Below are 22,069 nucleotides of genomic sequence, written 5' to 3' on the forward strand. Positions count from 1 at the left end.
GAGTGAAGTTCTGTAAGAGAGAAGCTTTGAGTAAAGCTGTAAGAGTGAGAAAACTTCGAGTGAAGTTGAGAGGAACTGCTGTTAAGGGAACAGTGGCTCAGGAACTTGAGTTTAGGAACTCAAGGTGTGGCTCGAGATAGAATTAGGTTGTAACAAAGTTGTTTGGCCTAATTAGTGAAAGAGTTGAGTTTAAAATCCCTAGTGGTCGAGGTTGTTTCTTCTTGTTGGGCCCAAGAAGTTTTTCCTCGTAAAAATCCCTTGTGTTCCTCTAGCTTGTTTATTTGTTTAAGTTTAAATTTCCGCAAAAAGTTACGTTTATTTCTACACTACAATTCACCCCCCTCTTGTAGTGTTCCTAGGGAAATAACAATTGGTATCAGAGTTAGAACTCACGATAAATAGGAAACCCTATTGAGAAAAAGATCCAAGGAACAATGAATACCACCGAGAAACTTGAGAAGGTTACTTCCTACCAAAGGCTCCTATGTTCAATGGGAAGTTCTACAACTACTGGAAGAACCGCATGGAGATATTCATCAAAGCTGAAAACTACAGGTATGGAGAGTCATTGAAGTTGGTGATTTCGAAGTCACAACTACAAATGACAAAAATGAGGTAACTCTAAAACCCCTCTCTGAATATGACAAACTGATTTTGAAAAAATGGAAGTAAATGCCATGGCTATTAAACTGTTGCATTGTGGACTTGGACCCCATGAACATAATAGGATCATGGGATGCAAATCCGCAAAGCAAATATGGGATTTACTAGAAGTAACCCATGAAGGAACTAATGAAGTCAAAAGATCCAAAATTGATTTACTTATGAATCAATATGAACTGTTCTGCATGAAACTAAGGAAAGCATTCGAGATGTTTACTCGTTTTACTAACATTATTAATGAGTTAGCTTCTCTTGGAAAGTTTATTTCATCTGAGGAACAGGTTCGAAAGGTTCTTAGGAGTCTTCCTAAGGACAGATGGATGGCTAAAGTCACTGCTCTTACAAGAAACAAAAGACTTCACTAAGTTCAACTTAGAACAGCTGGCAGGGTCACTTATGACTCATGAGCTTCACCTTGATACTGAATATGGTGAAAGCTCCAAATCAAAATCAATTGCTCTCAAAGCAGATGATGAAGATGATTCGAATTCAGAAGAAGAAGAAGAAGCCCTCATGGTTCGAAAATTTCGAAAGATGTATAGGAACATGAAGAATGGGAATAACTTCAAAGGTAAAACTAAGAAATTTTCTAACAAAGCTGCTTGTCATAAATGTGGTAGTACAGATCACTTCATCAAGGAATGTCCTTTGGGAAAATGACAAAACCAAAGAAAGGAACAATGAACGCTTTGCTGAAAGGAACAAAGAATCAAAGGCACCTTTCTCTAAGGCAAATGCGCAAAGCATGATAGCTGCTTGGGGAGATTCAGAGACGGAAGAAGAAGAGGAACAACAACTGAAGAAACAGCAAACCTCTGCATCATGGCAAACATTAATGAAAAAGAAGATGAAGAAAAGTTGAGGTAAGTCAACATGGTCTTGAGTCAGACTTAGATTGTAAAACTAGGCCTGAAATATATGATCTTCTTTATGATGCAATTCTTGAATGTAGAGATGAACGTGAAAAACGTAAACAAACTGAACAAGCCCTTAAAGGTCTGCAAAAGACACATAGAATGGCTTAAGAAAATGAGAACAGATGTTGAAACAAGATTCTTTGATTTTTTGATAAAAACTTAAAAATCAAAGAATATTGAAAGTTTGAAAAATGAAAATTATCTAATTAATTTAGAGATTTCACACTTGAAGGAGTTTGTCCCTGTTCTGAGTTCCTTTGATATAAGATCAACCCTTTGAAAGGATACAGATCTGAGATTGAAAATTTGAATAAAGAGAAAAATTTTTAAAGGAACAGATCTGTAATCTTAAAAAGGAACTGGTTGTCGCAAGGAACAGAGGCAAAACATGGATTTCCTAAGTGGATTGAGAAACCACAGACCAAAAGAAAGAAGGTCTTGGTTTTCAAAACTACAAGAAAAGGAACAAGAACAAGAAATATGCTGACCTATCTAGTGATAAATTTTGTATGTATTGTGGAAAAGTAGGTCATTACATAAATCAATGTCAACTATAACTGAGATGATTGGCAAAATGTGAAATAAGTAAAAAAAATGGGTTGTCAAATCAAGTCCTAGTCAAGAACAGGAACCCACGAAAGATGGGGTTCCTACAACTAACAACTAGTTGATTTTTGCAGGTTGGAGTGAGGGGGAACAACACATGGTATCTCGATAGTGGTTGTTCCAAGCACATGACAGGAGACAAAACTAAGTTTCTCTCACTCACAACCTATGAAGGTGGAAGTGTAACATTTGGTGACAATAAGAAAGGTAACATAGTTGCCATGGGAAGGTTGGTAAGTCAACTACACTCCATTGAAAATGTATTTTTAGTTGAAGGTCTAAAACATAATTATTAGTATTTCTCAATTCTGTGACAAGGGAAATACTGTAAAATTTGATAAAGAAAAATGCTTGATCATCAACATTAAAACTAAGAAGGTTATCTTGGAAGGAACAAGGAAAGGGAACACATACATTGTGGATCTTGACCTTGTTCCTCAAATCAATTTAACTTGTCTTAGTGTTATTGAAGATGATTCACTTCTTTGGCACAAGCGTCTAGGACATGCTAGCTTTTCATTACTTGAGAAACTTAGATCAAAAGATCTTGTTTTAGGATTACCATCCATAAAATTTCATATTGATCAAGTTTGTGATGCATGTGCACGAGGTAAGCAAGTAAGATCCTCTTTCAAATCTAAAACGATTGTAAGTACCACTAAACCATTAGAATTAATTCATATGGACTTATGTGGACCTATGAGAATTCAAAGTCGAAGTGGAAAGTATGTATTAGTTATTGTAGATGACTACTCTAGGTATACTTGGGTTATTTTTCTCTAGTAAAGATGAGACTTATGATGAGTTCCTTGTCTTTGCTAAAAGAGTTCAAACTTGAGTGGTCATAAAATAATGCACATTAGATCAGATCATGGCAAAGAATTCGAAATTATAAATTTGATGACTTAAGCAGAGATAATGGCCTAGATCATAATTTTTCTGCCCCTAGAACACCACAACAAAAGTGTTGTAGAAAGGAAAAATAGAACTTTGGAGGAAATGTCTAGAACCATGTTAATTGCTAGTGAGCTTCCAAGGAACTTTTGGGCTGAAGCTGTTAATACTGCTTGTCACATAATTAATCGTGCCATGATGAGACCTATCATTAAAAAACTCCTTATGAACTTTATTTTGGAAAGAAACCAAATATCACTATTTTAGAACATTTGGTGCAATGTTTTGTGCATAATAATGGAAAAGATAATCTTGGAAAATTTGATGCAAGGAGTGATGAAGCAATATTTTAGGATACTCATCACATAGTAAAGCTTATAGAGTATATAACAAAGAACTATGTGTGTTGAAGAAAGTATTCACTGTAATCTTTGATGAATCTGACAAATACAATCCAAGCATACAGGTTGATGACTATGAGATTGGGTTGGTACAACCAATGAGAAAATGCAGATTCAAAAGAAGAAGAAGTGAAAGAGGAAAGGAACGAGAAATTGGAAAATCACAACATGATGTTCCTGTTCCTCAAGAGAGGAAGATGTTCCTGTTCCTCAAATGAAGGAACAGAGTCACAGGCTAACAGAGGAACAACTGATCAAGTTCCTCATCTATCAAGGAACTCATGAGAGAACAACATGTTCCTATAAGAGAGTTTCAACCAAAACCTTGGAGACAACAAAAGTCACATCCAATGGAACTCATAATCAGCGACATATCCAAAGGTACGCAAACTAGATCTCAGTTAAGGAACTTTTGTGCATTTCATGCGTTCCTATCAATGATGGAACCAAGAAATCATGAAGAAGCCACTGACTCTGATTGGATTCATGCATGCAAGCTGAATTAAATGAGTTTGAAAGAAACAAGGTATGGCATCTAGTTCCCTCATCTAAACAACAAAAAGTAATTGGCTTAAATGGGTGTTTAGAAAAAACTAGATGAATATGGAACCATTGTCAGAAAAAGCTAGACTTGTAGTAAAAGGTTATAATCAACAAGAAGGAATAGATTATGAAGAAACCTTTGCTCCTGTAGCTAGATTAGAAGCCATTAGAATTTTAATTGCATTTGCTGCTTACATGGGATTTAATTTATCAAATGGATGTTAAGTGTGCATTTCTAAATGGCTATCTAAATGAAGATGTATATGTTGAACAACCCCCAGGCTTTGAAAAAATAATCTCCCAAACATGTCTACAAGCTTGATAAAGCTCTTTATGGGTTAAAACAAGCACCTAGATCATGGTATGAGAGATTATCGAAAGTTCCTTTTAGAAAACAATTTTAAAAGAGGAAAGGTTGATAAAACCTTGTTCCTAAAATCTAAAGGAACTGACATTTTACTTGTTCAAATATATGTTGATGACATCATATTCGGAGCTACAAATGAAACATTATGCAAAGAATTCTCAATCTCATGAGTAGAATTTGAAATGAGTATGATGGGTGAGTTAAATTTCTTTCTTGGGATACAAATCAAACAAACTGAAAAGGGAATAATTGTTCACCAACAAAAATACATAAAGGAACTATTGAAGAAATATGGCCTCGAAAACTCAAAGATAAATCACACTCCTATGGGAACTTCAACTAGATTAGATGAAGACTCCATAGGAACAAGTGTTGATCAAACAAAATATAGAGGAATGATTGGTTCACTTTTGTATCTAACTGCTAGTCGTCCAGACATAGCTTTCAGTGTTGGTTTGTGTGCTAGATTTCAAGCAAATCCAAAAGTCTCATCTAACTGGCGTGAAGAGAATTCTTAGATATCTTAAAGGAACAGATGATCTTGGACTCTACTATCCAAGAAGTGATACATTTGAGCTAAAAGGATATGCAGATGCAGATTATGCTGGAGATCTTGTAAATAGGAAAAGCACCTCAGGTATGGCACAATTCCTTAGTCATAGTTTAGTTTCTTGGAGTACCAAGAAACAAAACACAGTTGCTTTATCCACTGCTGAAGCAGAATATGTAGCAGCTGCTGCATGTTGCTCTCAAATGCTTTGGATAAAACAACAACTTAGTGACTATGGAATAAACTTTATTGTGTTCCTATTTATTGTGATAATACTAGTGCATTAGTATTTCAAAGATCCAGTGCATCATTCAGAGTTAAAGCATATACATATCAGACATCACTTTCTAAAGAAAATGTTGAAAAAGGTTTGATTAAACTTGAGTTTTGTCAAACTGAAATCAGATTGCTGATATACTAACTAAGCCTTTCAAAGAGATAGATATGAAAAATTAAGGCTTGAGTTAGGGTTAATAAAAATTAAGTGATTGTTCCTATTCATTCCCCCATGTTGAATCAATTTGAGTGACTTTGTGTGCTTAATTTGTGTTTGATTGCCTAAGACTATTGCAAAATAGAATGTTAAAAACATAAACATGTATTCAAAGGAATAAAACAACTCACAAATGTCACATAATACTCCCCTTACTGTTCCTAAGGTAAAAAAACATGCATAATATGAAAAATGTTGATATATAGCATTAGTTGTTCCTATAGCACAAGTTCCTTAGATTTTATTTTCTTTTCATAAATTAAAAATTCATAAAAACCGAAAATCCGAAAAATCCCAAAAATATAGGAATCAGATTTAATTAAATCTTGATTCTCATTTATCAAATTTTCGCATTTTTTCTCTTTTCTTTGTTCTCTTTAATTTATTTTTACGCGTGTAACACTTCACTGTTACATGCATCTCCTTCCCTTCTTTATTTCATCTTCCTAAAATCGTGTTCCTTAGACTCTTCATCTTCGCCATTAACAAACCTCCTCACACCTCTTCACAAACCATAAAACCCCCAATCTTACTTCAATTCATGGCAAAAACCTCACGAAATTCACCTTTTCCAATCTCAAAATATCCCAACACCTCTAAAATGGAAAACACCCCTTCTCCTACCAAAACCCTAGAAACCGAACAAAATCAAGAAACACCCATTGATGAGCAAAAATTAGAATCTCCAATAAGGAGTGTAAGAAGAAGGAAATTGATAGGGGAGGATGATGAAGAAGAATCCCCGGAACAAACTCAGGGGGAAGAAGAAGACACCCCTATTCCTTCCAAAGGAACTGCTCCTTCACCATCCAAGAAACGAGTTGAACGAAGTGAGTCAAGGTATATGTTAGGTTTCTGTGTAGATCTAGAATGGGCCAAGGCTGTACAATTTAATGAATTGATAGACATTCTAAAGGAACAGGATATGGAATACCTATTTGAATACGCATGTAACAATGCTCTAGTTCCTTTAGCAATGGATGAATTTTGTGCGAATTTTACCAACATTGATGGTATTTGCACAACTGAAGTAAGGGGGAAGAAAATAAAATTCACTCAAGAAACTTTGGCCAAGATTTGGGAAGTTCCTTGCAAAGGAACATATTTGTATTTTAAAAGGAAAGGAACTGTTTCCTTCCCTAATTTTCCCCAAGACAAAATTGTTGAAACTTTTGGGGGAACTGCTGGTCAAAATAAGATAAATCACAATCTACTCTCTCCTGTCCACAAAATCTTGTTCAATTTAGTTTGGAGAGCAACTCATTCCTCGCACTGAAAAGAGGAATGAAGTGGGTTTCTTGGCCATGAGTTACATGTTCTGTCTGGACCACCATATACAAATCAACTTTCCCTCTCTTTTCATACAACATCTTACTCATTGTATAGAAAACAACTGTGTAGTTGGTTATGGCGCTTTGATTACATCTCTTATTCATCATTTTAAGGTCAAGTTGGCTGGTTGGCCCACTTTAGGAATTAAGCAGGGCAATATTTTTGAATGAGAAAACTCTGAATGGGTTGGATCTCGCTGTTCAAGAGGGGGCTCTAACTCAAGGTAGAACAGCTCCCAGTTCCTCTAGTAAGAGGAAACTGCCTAAGGCAGTTGAAGAGGAACTGGAAGATATGATTTTGGAGGAACCTGTTCCTGTACTAAAGAGGCGCAAAACAGTAGCCAAAAAGCCTACCCCTCCTGTTCCTAAGCGAGTTAGGCAGAGCACAAGGTCGAAAATTGCTCTCTCTGCCCCTGTTCCTTCCAACAAGGACTCACCTTTAGTCCTTTCTGATGTAGAGGAACAGGATCAACACTCTCTCAAGGAACCCACTCCTCCATCCTCACCAAAACAACCTGTTCCTATCCCTAATCTCTCCTCCATATCTCCCTCATCTTTTTCTGTTCCTTCCAGTTTTGAACAGATTAAGAATGAGTTGACTGGTCCTAATCCCCTTTCCACCACTCCTACAACTCTTCCACCACCACCACCTTTTCTCCCTCCCATTTACACCACCTCACCATCTGTTTCTACTCCAGGAACTGATGGTCCTTCAAAAATTCCTACCCCAGTTCCTCCACCACAACCTCCTACTGCCTCTGGTTCCAAGGGTGAGGAACAAGTTCCGACAGATGATTGCGGATGGGTAAATGAAGTCTGTCTTCCTGCACAGCATATGATAAAATTTAATAGTCACCTTCACTGGACCTTAGATGATAAAACTGACAAAATGCTGGGTCTCATGAAAGTTCTAAGTGATACGCTGGTTGAGCAACAGAAGAAGATAGAGACAATGACCCTAGCCCTTGAGAGTTTGACGAAGAAGGTTGGTGACAATCATGGTGAAGTGATGAAGAAACTGGAGGATGTGGTAGAAGAAGAAGTAGTTGAGGAACACCATTCCCCTTCCCTTCCTTAGTTCTGTGTTCCTGTTTGTCTTTTGGGAACAAGACTGTTAGCTTTGATTTATTTTTTTTTTATTTCTTTGTCTTTTTTTGTAGTTCAAGGAACAAGTACCTTGTCAATTTAAAGAGTTTATGTACAGTTTGTTCCGTAAATCTTTTCCCCCTTTGTCATCTTTAAAAAGAGTAGACTCTGCGTGATGTTATGAATTGAGTGAAAGACCTTTAAGACCATAACCAAGCACCAATCATGGTTAAGTTAGAATTGCAAAGGAGCAACTTGCTCAAACATCAATCACAGAATACTAGCCATTCCAAGGAAGAAATTATGCACAAATAGTCATAAGCGAAGAAAAAATAGCAAAAGTCATAGTTATATACTGAAAACTCAAAAACTAAAATTCATAAAAAGGTAAAGGTAAATGAAAAATCAAAAATAGGTTAAGGTAAATGAAAAATCAAAATCAAACATTAAGTGGGTTACTTAATTTTGTTGTATTTTTCATTTTCTGTTTTATTTTTTCATTAACTTATACTTCCTCTGTTTCTTTTTACTTGCAACAGTTTGACTTTCACGTTTGCCAATGTGTAATTTCAACCATCAATAAGTTTAATTACTGATAAATAAAAATTATAAAAAGTATATATTCGGAAAATATACATTCAGACAAATCTAACAAGATCCCACTTGAATATGTTATTCCTTAATAATTATGAATCACCAAACATAAACTAAATAGAGTTGGTGAATAGTGTAAAAGTCAAACCGTTGCAAGTAAAAAGAAACGGAGGAAGTATTATTTATTATTTCCTTAGTTTGTACCTTTGTTGTCATCATCAAAAAGGGGGAAAATTGTTGAACCCTAGTTTTGATGATGACAAAGGAACAAAGATGCAAACTAAGTTGTGAACTAATGAGTTATTTAAGTGTATGATTTTTTAAGGTATCATTGAAAGGAACAAAGAGAATACTAATATAAGTCAAGGAAGAAATCAAGTGAGGATTTTGAAGACTAAGTGAAGATGTCTCTTTTGGTTGATACTGGAGAAGCATTGGAGCAAGAAGAATAAAGCAAGGCGTTTTTATTTTCTAGTTCCACTGTAAAGGAACAAGTAATGTTGGTAAGGAACATTGGCAGTTTTATTTGAGAATGATAGTTTGTTCCTTTGTAAGGAACAAACGAATTGGCACTAAACAAATCAGTTAAAGAAACTTATGAATAAAAGGAACTAGACTTAGACTTGAAGCATTATAACGGTTCACTATTGGAAGTTGAGTAAAACATGCCTAAATAATAGGTAACCGTTTTTCTAAGAGAAAATCTGTTTTTGTGGAAAATCTTTTTAAGGAAAAGATTTTGTTTTTCGAAAAAGATAAAGAAAAATATTATTCGGTTTTTAAAAGGATTTTATTTAAAAGATAATATTTTCTTAAAGCTTTAATTTTAGTTTTAATATTAAATCTGTTTTAAAATTAAAACTCATTTTCGGATAATGCTGAAGTAAATTCCTATATTCTAGGAGCAGTAATTAAAACATGTCCACGTCCAAGAAAAGATCATGGGATCATGGGATGTGTTAAGGAACGTGTTCCTTAAGGGAAGGAACATCATGGGATAATGGTTTTTATCATGAACACGATTTTAATTCCCACGTTCTATATTGTTGTCATTATAAATATTGAAGTCTAAGTAAGTTCCAAATTGTGTCTAACTAAGTAATTAAGTGAGTTTAACTAATTAAGTGTCAGTGCCTTCATTCTCTCATAATAGCCATTTGTTCTTTGCTTATTTACTCTAATTCCACTAAGCTTATTTAGATCAATTGTATTTTGGTTTTTGGGGTAATGGGACTTTGAGTGAAGTTATGTAAGAGAAAAGCTTTGAATAAAGCTAGTAAGAGTGAGAAAACTTCGAGTGAAGTTGAGAGGAACTGCTGTTAAGGGAACAGTGGCTCAGGAACTTGAGTTTAGGAACTCAAGGTGTGGCTCGAGAATAGAATTAGGTTGTAACAAAGTTGTTTGGCCTAATTAGTGAAAGAGTTGAGTTTAAAATCCATAGTGGTCGAGGTTGTTTCTTCTTGTTGGGCCCAAGAAGTTTTTCCTCGTAAAAATTCCTTGTGTTCCTCTAGCTTGTTTATTCGTTTAAGTTTAAATTTCCGCAAAAAGTTACGTTTATTTCTACACATACAATTCACCCCCCCCCCTCTTGTAGTGTTCCTAGAGAACTAACAGGGGATTGTAAAAAGTCCTCAACATAAGGCTTCAAAAGTTTGAACAATAGATTCAGCGGTATCAGTAGACTCACGAGAGCGATAAGTCGCGATAAGCACGTTTCTTTCGTTGTTCCTTTTTGCCGGGAGATCGCCGCAATGTGGGTGTCGTCACCGTGAGGGTCACAACGCACAGATTGTGTGGAGTTTATCGGAATCTCGAAACTCTAATATGTTTCGGAGTTTATTTTCCTTCCATACAAATACTCTTTGGTTGTTTTCGTTCTATTCACTCTCAAGAAAAATAACCCTAAAAAACAAACCCTAACCTTAAATTAACATATGAGCAATTCTTACAATGATCCAATCTTCAGATTTTGTTCGCGTTATCGGAGATAGTTGCATCACTTTGAGGGGAGTTCATCACTTAGAGACCACAAATGAGTGATGGCGAAATACGCTTTTAGGACAGCCCGTAAAATGCATCATAACTTATTGAGATCGACAATTGAGTAGTGTGTTTTCTTCCCTAATATGTAGCATTAATATTATTTCTTGGATTGAACATTTATATTTCCTACGTGCTGTTGGTATAAGTATTACAATCAAATCCTTTAAAATAATCATGAGGGTATTATTTATACACAACCCCATTTAAAGACCACAACTTTCTCGTTGCATCTGGCAGCTAATCGACATAAGGATTTCAGTTTTGAAAACAAAAAAGATAGAGAGATAAGGGATCGCCAAGTATAACGGGCCGAAGAAAAGACTGGCATTGTTTCATTATCATGGAAAGATAATAGGAGGCATGCATAACATGTTATGGATCCCGATTATTCAGCAGGGTCATATTCTAAGACCAAAACATCATTCCTTGCTGCAGTAGCGTCATTTCCGCATTCAGCAAGCCCGGATGACCAACCATCCCGTGATGGCAGTGGATACCAAGACAATGGTACTTCCTACGTTACGAATTAACTGCAACAAATCCACTTTTACGCATGTCGATACATTATTTTGACCACAATTATCTATGATTACATATAAGTAAAAATTATAAAAAGTACATTTTATGAAAGTACATCACGAGACAGATCTAACAAGATCTCACTTGACTATACTTTCTAATATGTATAAATCACAAATCTTAAATCTTAATCAAAGTGATAAGTGTAAATAGTGAAAAAGTGAAACTTTTGTATTAATTCGGAACGGAGGAAGTATTACAAATGATATTGGGGAACATGAGAATAAGTTTCTGGTATTGGATGAGCCACAATCTTTATTTTCCAGAAATAGTGATCAAATTATGTGATTTTCCACTCTGCTTCTTTACATAAGTCACCATAAGTAAAGGCAATACATTCAAGTCCCATAAAACTAGGCAACTAGCTAGATTAGCTGACATAAACCAAGTTTTGTATGTTTCATTAAAGTGATACAAATACAAATGAATTTATATGAAAAAAATGCTCAGTTCCAGAAGGTATAGTATAGTGATACAAATAGCAAAAGAAATCTATATACAATCACAAACACGCAATAAAAATGTCAATAATTACTTAGCTACTTACACAACAAACTACAGCAAACACGAAAGCCTGCTCAACAAATTCCAAGCCAATGCACATCCCATGGTTTCATTTCCATGAAAGCGCAATACGTAAAGATATGCTCAATCTTCATTAAATTCTGGTCACACCAAATATGGTGGCTATAGCAGCCAGGACAGCCTACAAAAACAGCAGAAAAATTCAACATCGAGCCACATATAAAGGATGAGTACAAAGCAGAGCCACATATAAAGGATGAGTACAAAGCAGATCCACTCCGAAGGCTGCTTCCAGAATGTGTTCCTCCTAATTATTAGTAGTTTCCATTTTCTTTTGCAGATTAGTGTTTCTAAAGCATCTACATGTATCGTTCAGGAAAAAAAAAAAAAAAAAAAGCATCTATATGAAGGTTTCAAAGAAATTTCTCAAAGTCTTACTTTAAAGTTTCTCGTAGATGCAACAACCATAAGCCTAATCTTCATAATAAGCTAAGAGGTGGTGTTCTAGAATTTCACGAACAAGCAACAACCTTTAAGCACAAATGCTAACTTAAAAAAAAAAACCTGGAATTTTAACTAAACTCATCACTATCAGACCTTGAATCATTTCAACATTAAAGTTAAAAACACAAAGGATTCACGTATTGAGAGTCCATAAACCATGTCGAATAATAGGAAGTACACCATCAAGGATTTAGTAGGAAGCACCAACTAGAGTTGGAGCCTTGAGATTAAATTTTCACAATCGCACTGCTATTTTCTGGAGTTTGTTTCCTGGAATTTGGATGAACTTATCTAATAAGTGCATAACTTCCATAGTAATATTGAATAACATATACTGTCATATCACATATTGAGAACAAAATGATAAGCTGCTACTTAACAATAGATAAGCAAAGAACTTTCATGAGATGATGGAATTCATCCGAATCTAAGTAGGACATCTGCCCCCAGACTCACCAATGGACCTTTCAATTTTTTTGAAATTGGACAGAATCTGCAGTCAAGGAGATGAATTGACAATCTAGATCATTGGTACTATTCATATGCGGGTATGTAAGATCCCATTTTTCAATGAAAATTAATTAGCATGATATTTCAACAAAATTGCATCAGAGGGTAAGAATCATCATAAGAGAACAACAAAAGAGAATATGCTATTCACACACTATATTGGAAAAAGAGAACTTAGGATGTACATGCTGAAAGCTAAAACCATGCTTGGAATGTCAGGTTTTAGTTAGAAAGTATTACAAACCAAGAAGGGCAGAACTAAGGGGTATATATGTTGAGATGATATTAGTGGTTGCTAGCTTGGTGGTGTAATCTATTAACTCCATCTGAAATATACTTTTCCTCTAGAAGAGCTCCAACCAATAATTATGATCATAATTTCTTTAGTATTCTGGTCAACCCACAGAACAGCTATTCATGCAGGCTGCCAAAGGTACTTTTTCTCTTAAAACATACGACTGGTATTGCTGGTTAGCAGTCATTGATTTTTGTATTTTAAATGTTATACATTCATAAAGCTGTATGTGTTTTTACGTTACAATTCAACTTTTATGCGTGTGTGAAGGCATCATTTCCACAAGTTCTAGTTCTGTTAGGACTATCTGATGCATATGGGATATGGTCATTTTCTACAAATCCTAGTTCTGTTAGGATTCATACGTAGTGTCCTAGTTCTATTAGGAGACTATGTAATTTAGTCTTATTAGGTGTTTATTTTAAGTAAGTGTTTGAGTGATAAAAGGAATCCTATTATACTTAGGAGTCTAATTCCTTATCATTGAGTCTTAATAATTATCTATATTAGTGTGATTATGTTAGGCGTGTGATAATGTTAGTTTGTTATTTATCTTTATCCTTAAGCTAAAGATAGATAAGGTTATTAGTTGTTATCTTTAAGTTTTATTAGTCCTAGTAGGTTTAGGAAATCTTTTGTAGTATATATAGGCTATTTCGGCCATCATAATAAAGTAGTTGAGAGAGTTTTCGTTTACTTTGAGAAAAGTTATCAAGTGCATGTTTGCATTGATTTTGATCGTTGCATCAAGAACACATAGATCGTGGTTTATGTGAATCTCCTAATTGAGGTTAGGTAGAGATCCTCTAGTTCTTGAGGGAACATATAGAGCCTATCCATTTTATTGTTATTGTTTTCGTCCATAAATTCGTAAAATCACAAAAAGAGTTCGAGTAAATCCATAGAATCACATCACTATCTATGTAGTTCCCTAGTTCTGTTAGGAAATTATGTATTTTATTTGCTTTATAACTCTTATTTTTGATTGTTTTGTGATGAAAGGGATCATATTATGTTTAGGAGTCTAATACCCTTAATCATAGAGTCTTGTTAATTCCTTCTTGGATTAGGAGTAGACTAGGCATGTGATAGCATTGGTATCCTAACTTAGATAGGATTGTTTATCTTATTAGACGTGTGCTGGTTTGTTAAGTTATTTAATTTAACTAGGAGTGTTAATGTTTTATCTTTTTAGCTAGTTGAGTGTGCTTAGGATATCTTTAGGTTGTTATATAATTCGAACAACAGCAATAATTAAAAAAACGTAAGACTTTGAGCTTAAAAATTTCGAGTGCTTTGAGCTTAAAAATTTCGAGTGCTTTGAGCATTGATTCGGTTTTGTTGAACCAAACACATAAACTAAGATTTGTGTGCATCTCCTAATTGAGGGTAGAGAAAGATCTTCTAGTTCTTGAGGCAAATAGAGCCTATCCTACATAAAGTTACAATCTTTACATTATAAATCACCTTAAGTTCGAATCTTTACATAATTTCAAGTGAGATTAGAGTGTTTGGAGTACTGTTCTTAATTTTAATATCCGCAAACAAATCAACGTTGGTAACAAGACACACACCATGCAAGATACTCCACATTCTGAAACGACACTAACACTTGTCAAAAAAAAAAAAAGAGTAAACCATCAAAGCAATGACACAACTTAGTCTACATCCTTACTTCCTTATATTGCTGAGTTTTGGAATTCATCGAGTAATTGCTATGTTCCTTTTGCTAATGTTAGGTAAGACTCTAAATTATGTTTATAAATATCATAATGTGCCTCCCTCTCTTACATGTGGTTTAACACTTTTCTGGCCGACCTTCTGCGAGGTGTCAATACTCTATACATCATGTTGCCACACAGCAGAATCCAGTGATTTTATGAAAAATAGATACCCCCAGGTATGTGCCGCTTCCTTAATCACAAGATACGATAGCCCCCTTCTCCTGAAGTTACGGGGTCTTTTACCGACTTCCTTCAACATGATTCTCTTAAGCGCTAGTATGCTCTACTCGTCAACCTGTTTCAGTTTGGGGTACGGCCAGTTCACCGGGAGGGTCACCCTACCAAAACAAAGTTTTTTCCTTGAAGTCTAAACGCCTTTGTTGACTATGACAACAGTTGCAACTATAAACAGACTTGCGAGTTGCGACAGTGGTAAGTTCTTCTTGCTAAAACCTCTACTTTGATCAAAGACTAAAGGCCCCTTGAGCTGACATCAGCTCAAGCTCGAGCACTGAAATGAGAAAGGCTTGTAGACTCGTAAGGCGAAGGACGAAGGTACTCGACTACTTGCTTACTTGAATGAGTAAGGTCAAGACACTTTAGATGTGTCGTATCAGTATCCTGAAAACAATTCAGGTCACTCATTTGATTGTATCCAAGTTCCTTACAAATTTAAAAGTCAAGAGTAGAATCATTAGATCCCTACTCATAACACTATTTACAGAATCTAAGAAACTTAGTGTGATTCCAATGGAGAAATACTTCCTGTGTTTTCTTGCGTGATTTTACACTATTTAAATTCTAACTTTGATCATATCTAATTACTAACATATATAATTAAAATCAATTATTCAAGTGTTATTGGGCTAATTCCAATGTACATTTTCAAAATATTATTTTTTTTGTAATTTTTACTAATATATCACTAAAGATATTAATGGTCAAACATGTGTATTAGCAAGTGTGCCCCGTAAATATGATGCATCCAGAGGAAGTATGTGATAGTAACGTTGCACTATGAAGAAAGTATGAAATTGTACACACATCAAAAGACCAATGACACCATAAAGCTAACATGACTTGGCAATATTAACAAAATCTATCACGCCCAAATGATGTCGATCTCATTGGAGAAAGAATTGAATTTCAGCAGACAGCACAAAAAGAAGCGGACAAATATATAATCGCCTAAACAAGCAACATGGCCATATCTTATTCTCTTCATAAATCAGCCTTCCATCCAGGAATGAATTCCCCTTACCGTTTGTCCCAGTGTCAACTTAAAAGATGGAACAAAGTGAAACCATGATACCAACTTTGTGCAAGCGTACCACACAACAAGAGCAGCTGACTAAATATTGAAGGTAGTGTAGGGTTTTTCAACCACATAATTCCACTTTAACATGAGCATGGTCCAAATAAAACTTAGAGAACAATGAGTTTCATTTCCTTTAAAAAGAGCTCCAAACAATGCATTTCCATTTTCTCAACGAAGACTACCACATGGATATGGCCCTAACCAGACTCAACTCAAGTCCTTACATTAGGAGAAACAATTATTAAATTTCTAGTTGAGTTCTTTTCTTCATTATAAGGAGCATAGCAATGAGTTTGCAGCAAAAAAAAAAAAAGAACGCAAACTATAATATGTAATTCGGCTAATTGTTAAAAAAAAAAGAGAGAAGCTACTTTCTTATTGTCCCTTCAATGTGTAAAACTGGCTAACAGGCCAAGAAACAAACTGAGGGAGAAGTATCAAGCTTTTCATATCATCCAAAGTCAACTACATGAGCAAGTAACATTTTGTTTCCCTTTGGAGTGTAATTAACACACTTTATTCCTTTAGTTCTTCAATGCAAATTATCTACCATAGTTGCGAGTTTTTCCCCAGAAGCAACAACAGCTATAATTCTTCCCCCATATCAACAATAATCATCATTTACCTAATACCATGAAATGATAAAGACGAGAAATATGATAGAAATGAGTCAAGGCAAGAGAGGCGCAACTTACAGCAATTGTGCAGAGAATGTATGCTGGCTTCTCTCTTTGATCCACATTACCGCAAAATATTAGAATAATTGCCGCAAAATACCAAGGGAAACCAGCCAGGAAGAATCCCATTATGAACCTTGGAAACAAAAGCATAAAATCAAGAAGCACAACTGAGATAGTGGCCTCAAGAAGCCTATTCTCCAGCAATTGGAGAAATTAAAACATTGATATAAATAGAGGAAACTTGTATCTTAAATTTAATAGTTGTAGTCTCTATTATATACATTCAGGATTTTCTCCGTATATGTTTTTTATTCTTTCCCTTTCTAACATTGGATAGTACTTAGCATATGTTGAGATTGCTAATTGCTTACTGACTATAAATTTGTTAATGCATCGTTTCTTCTTGTTCCGAAAAAATATTCGATCAAATTAAGGCATTTTTTCCGGAATGACCAATCATGCACTTGGAGGACTGTCCTTGTATCAGTGAGACAACATTTGGTTTCATTCTTGGGTCATTCACATGAATATATGTTGCACTTCTCTTTTTTCCCCATTATACCCACTTTTAGGCTCTCATTAGCCTCAACTCGTATGAGTTAATCTCTCTCTTTTGAAACATACTCAAATTAAAAAATGAAATGAGAAGGAAGAGAAGGAAAGGAATAGGGAGATTACAAGAGCCAGCCATAACCAATACCACAGCAAGGAAGGCGATGCTCACTCATTGGCCTTCCTTCAGCAACCACATAGCCTATTCATGTTCAAAGATATCCAAGTCAGTGTATCAAGTGTAAACATCAAAGTTTTATGAGCAAACTTATATCAAGTAGGCTTATACAATGATAACTGAAAGTATGTAAATCTAGCTTATGATCAAACATAATTACGATTGTAAGGAAAAGGCGGAAAACAAAAGATAGCAGGGAACTAGCTGCATATAGTCTCATTATAAACATTCAAAAGTGCTGCTAAGTTAAGTAACTATTATGGTATCTTCCACACCTATCCCTGTTGATATTATAGAATTCATGGGGCTCATATGACAATTTAGAGGCACGTGCTCTACTGCTCTCAAATTCCTAATATTTACTAAAAATAATAACATCAAATGCAACAACTACAAGATCTATTGGAATGATTTTCTTCAAAAGATTAACCAATAAGAAATCAACGATCGTGGAACCAATTACACGGGCAATACAGAAAATCTGTGCTGCAGGATGTCACAGCCTTATATCACAGTCATTGTAAGCTCAGAAAACCATTACAAAAGCAATGATGTGACCGAGATTTACTACTATGGTGCAACCTCCAATCCCATAATCCAACGTAATCAAGTTCTTATTGCCAATGTATATCACATGTTCACTAAGTTGACTTGTTCTTTCTTCGAGTATCATTATCCAGGTTTCAAGCATAAAACTTATTTTGAGGGGGTAGTATGGGATAATCCTTGGACTTAAGTTTTTTCTGACTCTTTGGCTGTCTCTAACCAACCTGTTCAATAGAACTCCTACTTTATAAATACAAAGACAGTCCTAATAAAGGTAGTATACTATGTATCTGAAATTAAAGGTGTTTATTTTCTCTAAGAAGATTCTGATGCAATAGAAAGTTTCCATTAGACTCGATAGGTGAAAGATAGTCGGTCAATCAAGCTGTTTCAATGGTATTTGAGAGTGTTGATTATGAGCCAAAAAGCTTGAAGGATTTTAGAGACCATGATTGTGTATGGCTCACAATTTTTATTTTATTTTGTAAATTTTGATAAGTTGAGAAGTCTATATGATCAAATCAACTCCTTAATCCATTTTGAGGTCTATAACAAGTTGTTTATCGGTATGCCACATACCCAAATTACATATCATCTTCACCCATGGCAGAACGAGACTAAATTGTTGCACTCCATGATCATCATCATCACAAAATATCAAACAAGATTGAAAATTGATCTAGTCCCCTCAACCAGTAACATATAATTCGAAGAAATATAGCTTTAGAACAAATTAAATCGAATTTCATAATCATATAGAGTCAAATATTTCCTAAGATCTTCAGTCACATAAGCAGAATTACTCAAGTGTAAAAGTCAACGCATACTTTAAATCACAAATTGCAAGAAAACCCATCTATCCCTTATTCCCCTCAAATGATAAAAGACATCCAGTACAACCCAGAGATAGAACTTACATGATCAACATCATTAATAACAGCAGCAGCAGCAACAATCACGATAAATCGACTTTTGACACTATTTACAAAGTAATCTTTTGGTAATATCAACTTTTTATAAATTTTACTTAAACATAATTCGAATATTAATGGTCAAAGCTGTGCGTTGGTAAACGTGTAAAAGCGAGAGCGAGGAAAAGACCTGGAACTGCTTGATAACCGCGGGAATAGTATTCTGGGGGTGGATCCATGGAGCCAGGAGGCGGGGCAGGCTGAGGAAAACCCATGGCAGGAGAAGAAGGAACACCCTGAAATGTGCCATAATGAGGTACAACAGGAGGTGGAGGTGGAGGAGATTCATCTTCTTGATGATGATGATGTGGTTGGTGTTGCTCATGATGATGATAAACTATCTTGCCTTCTTCACTCATACTAGTATTTGGTTGTAATTCTAGTTTTGTTCACTCTTCAATTGAATGTAGGGAAGATTTTAGCTGGTTTTAATGCTGATGATTGTTTGTAAATTGTGAATTCTGAAAGTCAAAGTTTTTTATTGCTTTGTTTTTTTTTTTTCCAAAGTTGTATCGATCAGTTTGATGAAGAGAGAGAGGGTGAAAGAGAGAGGAAAGTGAAAACTGGAAAGTGGGATGAGGTTGAAGGGCCCAGGAGTAATGAGATTTGAGAGTGGGGGTAGTACAGGTATTATCATGCTTTTTTAAAAAGAAATACTATTTCCGTCTCACAATATAGTATTTGATTTCTTTTTTTCATGGGACTTAAGACAAAGGAAATCTTGGATATGCATAGCAGCGTAGGAGAGTACAAGGATTAGTTAGTTAAGCTTAATGGAAAAAAAAACAAATTAATGTATTGTACACGCATAAAATAAAATGAAAACTAAAGAGTCATTAGAAAGGTTGTTCATTCATTAACTTTGTACAGCCTATTTACATTTAAAATAATTGACAGCGATCCTTGTACATACAAACTGACCAATGAGAGAACTTTTTATTGTTTTTGACAACCATAGAATTTCAGAATTAGTGTTCACACGGATTATGCCTCAAATCCCGAAAATTTGGAAGGAAAAAAATTTCCCTCCAAATTCGAAAAAGGGGATTGTTCATACTCTTAACCTCACTATAAATATAGGGGTTTGCAAGTGATTATGGTAAATCAAACACAACCTAAACATAATTAAAAAAAAATTTAACTTGTTCTCTGCTGCATCATTGCCTTTGATTTTTCAATGGCTTCAGAGTGGAATGTGAATGATGCATGGTGTCCTGATGATGATGGCAGTGACTGAAGATTTAGCTCAGAATATTGGAGGGGACTTGTAAGGTGAAGTCTTTGCAATTGATCTGAACATTGAGCCTCATGTACTCAATGTTGATCTTAATGAGCAACCAGAGGGAACTGAGCAACAAGAGGGCAGTGACCAACTAGGTGGCATTAACCAACCACCACAGGGAACACAAGGAAATGGTCATCACAACCGTCGCTGGCTCAGCAGTGAAGACAAGTTTCAGGTCCTTTGTTGGCTTCTTAATAGAGCCAAAGAGGGGAAACTCAAATACGGTTCTATCAAACAAGGGCAACTGAATTCAACCTATCAAAGAGATGTGTAAGCAACATTTGGAACACAGTAAGGAAGTTCACAGATGCATTCAGAAGGTTCAGTGTGGCAACCAGATTACATCATAGTGGAAGGAAGAGGATCCATGTAACAAACACAGATATCACACAACTGTCCATGGGACAAAGATTATGCATTAGAGACCTCTCATCTATGTTAGGTGTATCAAAGAGCAGGGCCGTCTTAAATACTTTAGAGGCCCTGTTCTAATATGAAAAATTAGGCCCTTAATATCAACTATCAATAGGTGCCATTTTTTCTTCAGCTAACATTTTTCTTCGTAATTTTAACCTTAACCATAATTCATTTTCATAATAGTTAGATTAGCCATTAATACATGCTTTTTTTGTAAAGAAAAAGAAAACTATGCAATTATAATCAATTATCAAACTATCTGAACACTTTTTTTTTTTTTTTTTGAAAGAAACTATCTGAACACTTTTTTTTAATAGATAACTCAGCAATATAAATATAAGAGAAGAAAAAGGATGATAATATAAAACAAACAATTGGTTACAGTATTAACTAAGTGTCTAAGTCTAACCTACAACAAATTGTTAAGATATGTTAGCTTATAAATGAAATTTTACCATTCTGATTCAATACACACCAAAAAAAAAAAAAAGGAAAACAGCACGACTAACGAAAATTCAGTATATCTAAACATATCCTATATGTTTGACAACTACAAAAAATAACATTAGTAATCTAAAAAATAAGATTAGCAAAAAGAAAACAATCTTATGAACTTATAGATTGCACTTGTTAGTTGTTTGGCAGCCGCTTGCGGAGAAAATTCTTCAAATCTTCACATCAGCCCTCATTACTCCTTTTCCCAAATGAATTTGTTTTTTTTGTCCCAGAACAAAATAATCGATAACTGTAATCTTAGATTCTTAATCGATAACGAAATAATCAATTGATGAAAATGTATTTGGTTGTTAATTCAGAGAGGAAGGTGAGATTCGGATTAAAAAAAAAAAAAAAGAGAGGAAGGTGAGATGGTGAACTGGAACTTTGGTTATGAGAGAAAATTAATTAATAAATAAGAAAAACAAGAATTAATCCGGAAGTTCCATTGATTTGTGGAATTCTAAGATAGAAAGAGTAATCAGGGGAAGGGAAGATCAAAAGTTTCTATGTAGCCTTGAAAATCAAATGAAAAATAAGGAAAGTACAAGACACCGATTAGTAAGAAAGAGAGAAAAACAAGGAACTTAATGAATAGGCTGTAGAATGCGGGGCCCCAAAAAATCCGAGGCCCTGTGCTATGGGTCTGTTTGCACAGGCCCATAGCCGGCCCTGTCAAAGAGTGTAGTACATAGAATGATAAAAATGAGGTTAACAAGGCCACATACTAATGCTCTTCATCCAGGATTAAAAGATGCAAACAAAGTAATAAGATTGCAATGGATATTGAATTTATTAATTGCAAACACACCACAAACCATGAGAAAATATTATCCAATGTACGATTTTGTCGTCTTAGATGAGAAGTGGTTTTATTTGACCAACAAAACACAAAGAGTTTATTTAGCACAGAATGAGAAAGGGAAGTATAGTGCAGCAAGTTCAAGCAAATTTATACCTAAGGTGATGTTCACTGCTTGTGTGGCAAGACCTAGGTATAAC

At 35.0% G+C, this 22,069-nt stretch overlaps 1 protein-coding gene across 1 annotated transcript; it reads right to left on the minus strand.

The window, feature by feature from the left end:
* Positions 1-11,447: 11,447 nt before the first annotated feature.
* Positions 11,448-19,474, minus strand: LOC104907335 (60S ribosomal protein L18a-like protein). Its single transcript, XM_010696248.3, has 4 exons — positions 19,001-19,474; positions 17,302-17,377; positions 16,639-16,756; positions 11,448-11,773 (listed from the first exon to the last, which is right to left on the minus strand). Exons 1-4 carry the CDS (start codon positions 19,227-19,229, stop codon positions 11,726-11,728), a joined length of 471 nt encoding a protein of 156 aa, XP_010694550.1. The 5' UTR covers positions 19,230-19,474; the 3' UTR covers positions 11,448-11,725.
* Positions 19,475-22,069: the final 2,595 nt, after the last annotated feature.

Source organism: Beta vulgaris, chromosome 4 (assembly GCF_026745355.1).
Source record: "Beta vulgaris subsp. vulgaris cultivar EL10 chromosome 4, EL10.2, whole genome shotgun sequence".
NCBI lineage: Eukaryota > Viridiplantae > Streptophyta > Magnoliopsida > Caryophyllales > Amaranthaceae > Beta > Beta vulgaris.